General features: G+C 43.2%; 1 protein-coding gene across 17 annotated transcripts in view; it reads right to left on the bottom strand.

The window, feature by feature from the left end:
* Positions 1 to 651: 651 nt before the first annotated feature.
* The window catches only part of raraa (retinoic acid receptor, alpha a), a 149,884-nt gene continuing 142,396 nt past the window's right edge, over positions 652 to 8,139 (bottom strand). For all 17 annotated transcript variants that reach the window (XM_042397289.1, XM_042397283.1, XM_042397281.1 and 14 more), the window contains 5 exons: positions 4,482 to 4,642; positions 4,183 to 4,359; positions 3,803 to 4,007; positions 3,407 to 3,565; positions 652 to 3,135 (listed from right to left, as the gene is read on the bottom strand). In XM_042397289.1, coding sequence (XP_042253223.1) covers positions 2,939 to 3,135; positions 3,407 to 3,565; positions 3,803 to 4,007; positions 4,183 to 4,359; positions 4,482 to 4,642 — 899 coding nt within the window. In that variant the 3' untranslated portion in view covers positions 652 to 2,938. The remainder of the gene's footprint in view (positions 3,136 to 3,406; positions 3,566 to 3,802; positions 4,008 to 4,182; positions 4,360 to 4,481; positions 4,643 to 8,139) is intronic.

Here is an 8,139-nt window from a genome sequence, read left to right as displayed (position 1 = left end):
TGTCGTGTTTTTCAGACACATGATCTCCAAGACTGATTTGAAACTTTCTCCCTTTGATGTACGTTTTGAACCAGTTTAACACACCGTGAGAAAGACCAACCCACTTTTCCAGATGATTGATTAGGATGTCATGGTCAATCATATTAAACGCTGTGCTTAGGTCTAAGAAGATCAGAATTGAGACCTTATTGTGACCAGAGTTTAGTCTGAGGTTGCTGATTATTTTAGTAAGAGCAGTTTCAGTGCTGTGGTATGTTCTAAAGCCCGACTGAAATTCCTCCAGGATATTGTTTTCTTTAAGAAAAGAGTTTAACCCTAACCCTAATTGACTGACTTGACCTTAACCTTAATACTGATTTTAATTATGGTCATTTTTATGAAGATTCTTGGTCTGGTATTTATCTAGTGGGTGACTACAATAAGCAACTGAGTTTTAATATTAAAAGTGACCTGTGAACCCTTGTTATCAGCCTCTTCAATGCTATGTTAATGCTACACACAAGAAAACCAAGACTTCTATAAAGTGTCAAGAAAGTTAGTGTTTAACTTTGAATTTTTCCCAAACTTCTGCTTTTTATTCCTGTAGCAGATAGTGAAAAGAATGACACAAGTGAACAACACAAACACATTTAATAATTATTAAATGTTGGTTTTATTTTTATCTTTTTTTGTTGTTTTTTTTTTTTTTTTTCAAAGTCGCTTGATAATCTTGACAAAATTGCAACATATTCCATACTTCTCAAACTGACGGTGTGTCTGTTGCTATTCCAGATTAGCTGTGGAGGGAAAGTTGTGCGCTGTTCTGGACAGGTTAAGTCCTAAATGATGAAAGCAGCTTTGACCGTACAAATAAAAAGAACACATGAACGACTCAAGAGAGACTCCACACTGGCATCCTATGTCGTAACGTTGCAGGGTCAGGGTCAGTGTCTCTCTGCACAAGTCCTGGTCTGCCAGGCCTAACAAAAGTGAGTGATTGAAGAAAAAAAAAACTCAGGGGCTCAGTAGCAGAGGTGTGTGTATGTGTGCATCTGTGATAGGAGGGTTGGGGAGTGCAGCACAGAACATATACAAAGAACAGGCCAAGCACACAAAATGATTCCTTCCTGAGACATTGGCGTGTGTACAGTAATGATGGTCTAGATGAGATGTGTGTGTGTGAAGGCGTTTTGGCGTAAAGTGAGTCACAGGGTGCAAGGTTGCTCTGGATCCGGCAAAAAAAAAAAAAAAAAAGTCACATATTCGTTTCTACCACAGGTTGCCAGGGGGGAGATTTGTAAGGGCTTGACAAATATCACATCTGGGACCTTCACTTGCCTGACCACTGACAGTAGAGGGATAACTAAAATCTAGTCTTTTCCCATCCACTAAATATTACTGATCCATTCAGAGACTGCGGAGATTCACTTGTGTTTAATACAGTGTGTATGTACACCAATCTTCACATTTTAACTCTCTTTGAAGCCGAGCTGCTGTAGCTCGCCGTTTTTTCTGAAACACCATCTCTTGCTGCTACATGGCCAAAAAAAAAAGCTATGCCCCGACTGGAGTGCTACTTTGTTATCTAGGGTATGTAAAAACATGTTTTAAAAGTGAAGGGGGGGAAAAGGTTGAAATTGTGAAAGCCACATTCTGAACAGCCAGTGATTGGTTAAGGGGTCTGTCCAGTATTTAGTAGGACACAAAACATGAAAGAACTTCCTTCAGTAAAATGTGCTCAAAATGTCTTTTCTTGAATCACAAACCTATGAACAAAACACATAAAAGGTATTCTTAAAAAAAAAAAAAAAAAAAAAAAAAAAAATCAGGTGAAGCCTAAAACTCTTCATAGTTTTAAAGAAATGAATACAGCTTATATACACAAACTCAAAGGCTACTTAAAATACACCTTAATAATGAATCTTCATTAATTTGATTTCTTGAAAGGACCTGTGACCATATCATACAACCATGTTCATACAATCATTTTTTTCCCATTCTCTTGGAAGAAAAAAAAAAAAAAGAAAAAAAAAGAAAAAAGGAAAACAAATCCAACCTGGAATAGTAGGTGATATTCATTGCGACTTGTTTTCTGTGCACATTTCTGTGTGTGTGTGTCTGTGTGTGTGTGTATGTTTGTGTATGTGTGTGTATGCATGTGTGGACTAGAGAGAAATTTCAACATCTTTTGCTTTTTGTTAATTAGAATAATGTACAAATGTGATAAAACTGAAACGTCTCTCTCAATACTCTTGATGGGTATGAAAAGATTCGAACAGTGAAGGAGTACAACAATTTCTAATCTCAGAAAACATGTCCTCATTTCAACTTGCCATTCTTGTCTGGACATGTCAATCACAATAGTTCCTTAACTTTTCTATATATATTTATATATCTTTTTGTACGAAATCTGTTTTTTGAAGCTGGAAAAAGAGAATAGACCCAGAGTCTTTGAGGAGGGGGGGGTCTTCTGACAAGTCCCAAGCTTGCAGTCTGCCTCAGAGTACAAGAAAAAAGTGTCTGGTGTTTGTCAAGTCATTCAATGCATTGTCCTTGTCCATATTGTTTGTCCCGCGGTGCCCCACCCACTCCCACTTCCAGTCAAAACTGGTCTCCGCTGCTGAGTTGTGTTCGGATTTTGTTTCCGTCAGTCTTTTGGAGAAAGGTGGAGAGGGGAGGAGAGTGGAGGGAGAAGGAGGAGGAGTCATCAGCAGTGTTAACGGTGTGGTCTCTCAGAGGCATCCTGTTGCCCCTGCGTGCCCCGGCCTTACCTCCCCTCACGTCAGGACAGTGTTCCTGAGTGAGGGGAAAGCAGATCACGAGGTGGGGATTTGTGTCGTAGCAGAGGAGGCGGCTGGCTCAGTCAGAGTCAAGGCCCCCCTCCTTCACCCCTCCTCTTTAGAACGTCGAGGAAGGAGACGGAGCGCAACGTGAGGAAAAATAAAAAGGTGGGCCGTTACTACGGCGATTGTGTGGCTGGACTGCTTTGGGCAGAGCTGGGGGACAAACTGGGGCTGCAGCTGCCTGGGGGGGCACCACTGGTCCGGCCACCTGCGGCACCACTTTCCAGACCTTCTGAGTTCTCCAGCATCTCCTGGATGAGAGGGGGCATGGAGCCGGGGATTTCCATCTTGAGGGTGATGACACGCTCAGCTCCTGTAGGGCGTGTTGGAGAGAGATGGGAAAATGTAAGCTACCAAAAATCTCACAAAATAAATATTACTCATTAATCTTGTCTTTTCTGCTCCATTTTAATATGATATTAAATAAAGAGAAGCATATGAAGCAGCAAATATAAATAGATAACAAATATAGTTAGATGGATAGATTGATACAAATAGATAACAAAATTATTAACCAGGGTTTGGTCAAACTGAACAATCAATCGACATTTAGCAGACGTCAGTGACTAGTGTGGGCTTCAGACCTTTAGCACTGATGCTTCTCAGATCAGTGATCTTCATCAGCATCTTGGGGAACATGTGTGGTTTGTGGGGCCTCCTCTTCCTTACATAAATCTTCAGCGCCTCCAGAAGGGGCTCTTGCAGGACGTCCACCTTATCTGCCTCTTCTAAGTCTTGACGGTCTGTTGGACAAACACACAAAGTACAGAGCAAATTGGTCAATACTCTCCATGTCATGATCACAGTTAGCCACTAGGTGGTGCTCAGTGAACGAGCGCAGCATTGCAGCTCTACAGCTCTACAGCTATTTCATCCATAGACAGGGTGACACTCAGTCCTCGTTTCCTGGTCAGAAAAGGGTAAAAGGTTTTAATAAACTGTAAAAAGAGTGAAAAAGGTTTTTAGGGAAGTCGTCATACCTCCACACAACAAACAGATGGCACTGAGCAGCCCTGTCTCTGCATCGTCCATCTCCAAGGGGAGGAGCTGGTTGGCGAAGGCAAAAACCAGGTCAGTAAGGGGACCAAAGCCAGCATTGTGCATCTGGGTTCGGTTTAGCGTGAGTCCATCTGAGAAAGTCATGGTGTCTTGCTCTGGTGTGTAGCGTGTACAGATCCGCAGTATCTGAGGACAGCAGAGACAGAAGGGGTTGTTGAGAGTTTAACAGGGCAACTGGTTAGAAATTTTAAACCAGTGTACTCTTTAAAAAGTAATGTAATGTTTGGTTTAAGGCTGAAATGGTGAGCCTTGAAGCTTGACTTTAGATTCAACTAAGTAAAGGCTGGGCTGTTGTTCTTACCAGGATGTCCAGACAGGCGGCTTTGAGCAGGGTAATCTGGTCAGCGATGGTGAGCGTTGTGAAACCAGGCAGCTGCTTAGCGAACTCCACTGTCTTTATGATGCACTTGGTGGAGAGTTCACTGAACTTATCCCACAGGTCTACGTCCAAGGATACACGTCGTTCTGAGCTGTTAGTCTGTTAAAATGGAGACATTCACAGTTAAATTTAATTAAAAGTGCAGGTGATAATAATGATCTACGTCTACCAAAGGTGAATAAATATAGAGACACACAGATCGTCAGTGTCATTGTTCTGACCGTAGTGTATTTGCCGAGCTGGCAGAGAGAGGGGAAAGTCTCCTGATGTGCCTTGCGAACCCTGTCGATCATCTGCTCTGTGTCAGGACTCAGCACGTAGCTCTCTGTGCACTCCTGCTTCTTCTCTTCCTTCTTCTTTTTGTTCCGGTCATTCCTCACCGCTACAGGGAGCAAAGGAGAAGAAGAGAGACGATTAATGTGTCAATGTGACATTTTTCGGTCAAGTGACAAACTTTACATAAAAGCTCTCATTAATTTACTTTTAAATAGAGTGGAATACAGTGAAAACCAGTTCCTGAATGGGTCCATAAAGCACTATTCACATGATTATTTGTGATATGTAAAAACTGTTTACACATAAATACATCACACAGTGTATTTATAGTATATATATGGACTTGCTGTCTTCATCTGCAATTTAAATCTGTACAGATTGCTTGAAAATCTATTGCAACATGCGCACAACCTGCATACTATATATCCCATATTAGCAACACATGACACCACCTCAGGGCAAACTGAAACCAAGATCAAAGGCAAAGTCATCAGCAGGAGAGGATGCTCTGTCTGCAGCCAACAGCAGCAGCAACCACAGCATCACTTCTCTTATCCGATGCTTTAAGATAAATGTTGGTAGACGGCTCCATTGAAGAGGGGCTATGGTAATGGAGGGAGGATGAAAAAAAAAAACCCTTGAAATAATCCAATGTCATTTCCCTCTGGGCGATCCGACGGAGAATAGCGTGCTCACCCCAAATGACAAAAAACACTAGACAGGGGTGTTTAGCATTGGAATCCCATTACAGGCTCTATCCATTTCTCCCAGCCCATCCACACAGGGGTGCAGTTTAGCTATGACTGGGTTGTGTATGTGTGTGTATGTTGAAGGTGGGGGGTGGGTTGGGTGAGATGGGGTTCTACTTGATAAATAGTGGTGGGGGATGGAGCTATCCATAAGGCTGACAAATTGCCACAGCTTTCATTAGGGGTCCCGGCTAATCTAATAACATAATATGACAAATATCCTGCCTCTAATGGTTTTAAAAGAGCTCTGCTGCTGAGCCCATACCGGAAAAAAACCTTCCAGCTTTCTCTCTCTGCCTCACACGTTTCTCTCTCTCTCTTGGTTATACAACACATTCTCTCTTTCCTTTTCATCCTCTCAGTTTGTTTCATTCTCACTCGATGCGCGCTTTCTCTCCAAAACTGTATTCCTTGTGCTTTAAATCATCCACCCTTTGGCTAAACTCATCTCTATCAGCTCTCCCATCTCCAACTCCCCTCCAGGTACGTGAATTTCCCCTCGCCGCTGACCTAAGATCAGATTTTCCTTGTCTTAATCCTAACCTTGACCATTAAGGCTGAGAAGACTCAGGCTGATGGGAGATCAGTGTCTGTGACAGAGGGGTCTGGCCTAGGGCCATGGAGGGATGCACTACTTGGTGCTGCTGCTCATTCATCAGCTCACAGACAGGCCTCCCTGCCTGGGAGAACATGAAGGGGAGGAGGAAGGAGGGGGCTGGAAGTCTGATGCTGCACTATGTTATTGCTAAGCACTGCTCGCCACAACAAGGGAAGAAAACCCCGCCATGCAAAAAGAGCATGGTTATGCATTATTTGACAGAGTTTTGTTGGTGGTCATATGGTAGGCCAGAATAACCTTAAGTGTGACTTATGATATATAGCCAAAAACACATATTATACAGTATGTTATGATGTGATAGTTTTATAAGTTAAGTCAAGTGCTTCTCTAAAGTGAAAACAACAAAAACAGGAAAGCTTTCTACCTCCATATTTACTTTGATGAGCCAATTTATGATTTTGTTTTGAGGAACGCCCTCTTCAGCACCTCTCAGCTTTTGAGGCCAGTTACATAAAACTGTAGGAAGCTGCTGAACATATTTGGGCCAGCCTTGCTTGTGGCATTGATTGGGGATCTGTGTTCTGTTTGCCACGAGGGGAGGGATGGAAGGTTGCAACACAGTCGATGTCCAATTAATTCACAAATAAAAGTGGGGCATCCCTAGCGCCTAGACATTACCCGCACTGACAAATTGGCAGCACAATCATAAGCCGCACAACACAATTTAATGAAGTCATTAAAGAACTATTAGGCACGACTGGCGATCTGTCATGGCGAATTGCCACATGCAATAACTTGGGGGGGGGGGGGCACTGTAGCGGGGGAAGCGCAAATGAAAGAAATACTGCCTTGCTTTTTTTTTTTTTATTGTGTGCGTGTGTGGACACAAATGTGCATTTGTTGTTGTTGTTTGCATGCGTGTTAACTTCAGGCAATGTATCTTTCAAATTGTATTATGAAAATATGAATGCTAATGGGGGAACTTGCATCCTGGATTGTTTGTGGTTTATGGGTTCATTGCATAAAAATGATTTATAAGAGCCGGTGTGTACAGAATACTGTGACAGCGCACACACACACAGCCATCACTCAATCATTTGTTCTCATAGTGGATTTCAGCTATAGCGTGCAGTTAATAGACAATTTCTGTTAGTGCCTGGGTGTGTACGTATTTGTGTGTGTTTGTGTGTGTGTGTGTGTGTGTGTGTACAAGACAGAGAGAGGTGGGCAGACAGGGATAATTCGTGTGAGGAAAATTAAAGCGCTGGCAGCTCGTCCATCACACAGATTAAATTCAATGGAAAGATAAAAATGTCAATGTTCCCCCTGCTCCTGCTGCTCGCAGTGCAGAGCCACCGTCGACAGTGATGAAACTTTCTCCCTCTCTCTGTCCTCCAGCCTCTCTCATCCCCCCACCCCAACCCCACCCCTCCCTGCGCTATCTCAACTCAAAATTTTCATTCTCACTCACACTGGGTTCAATACTCTTTCCTCTCGTAGCCTTCATCTTTCTCCACCATCCCGCTTTTCTGGCTGATGTTATCCTCCCCTTGTGCCGTTCTCAATCATTCTTTGCTTCATCTTATTTTACTTTTATTACTTTTTCTATTGCTGAATAACACCTTCCCCGAAGGAACACGTGGGCGATAGGTTTGTGAGCTAGACGAAAAATAAAAGGAGGGGGGGGGGGTCGATAAAGGGAGGGAGGTACTGAGGGATAGTCGCTGGTCTAAACTCACCAACATAAACAGAATATGAAAGACTCAAATCGGAGAAGGGTCGGCAGTTACTTTAGTTGAAATGGACTATAAATGCTAATATTCACAGTATATTGTCCTTCCTTTGGAGCACAAGCCTAGTCTTCAATAGCCACACATTATCAGATTGATAGTAATCTGGCACTAGGTTTACAGGCGTTTCCCTTGTAACCCTCCACTTGCTCTCAACACACCCCCTCCTCCTTCTGACGCCGTCTTGCTTGGCATTGCCACCTGGCAGCAGGCCTGGCACTGTTGTCTGGAGCTGTCTGCCGACAGACGCAAGGTCACCCAGACGTCCCCCGGCGCTAGCGGGGGGTACACCTTCTGTGTGTGTGTGACAGTGAGTGTATGGTGTTTAAGTGGAGCTGTCCGAGCGCATTTCTGTTAAAGTGTTTTTATTCATACCCGTTTGTGTTTGTCACCTTGCATGTGCATAATTTGTGTGTGTGCGCGTGGAATTATGCACAAGCATGCATTTTTATGTGTGAGTGTTCCTGTGTCTCTGTGTGTGAGAGGCAAAGAGAAAGAGACTCCC

The sequence above is a fragment of the Thunnus maccoyii genome, chromosome 20, assembly GCF_910596095.1.
Source record: "Thunnus maccoyii chromosome 20, fThuMac1.1, whole genome shotgun sequence".
Lineage (NCBI taxonomy): Eukaryota > Metazoa > Chordata > Actinopteri > Scombriformes > Scombridae > Thunnus > Thunnus maccoyii.
This window is presented reverse-complemented; position numbering and strand designations above follow the sequence as displayed.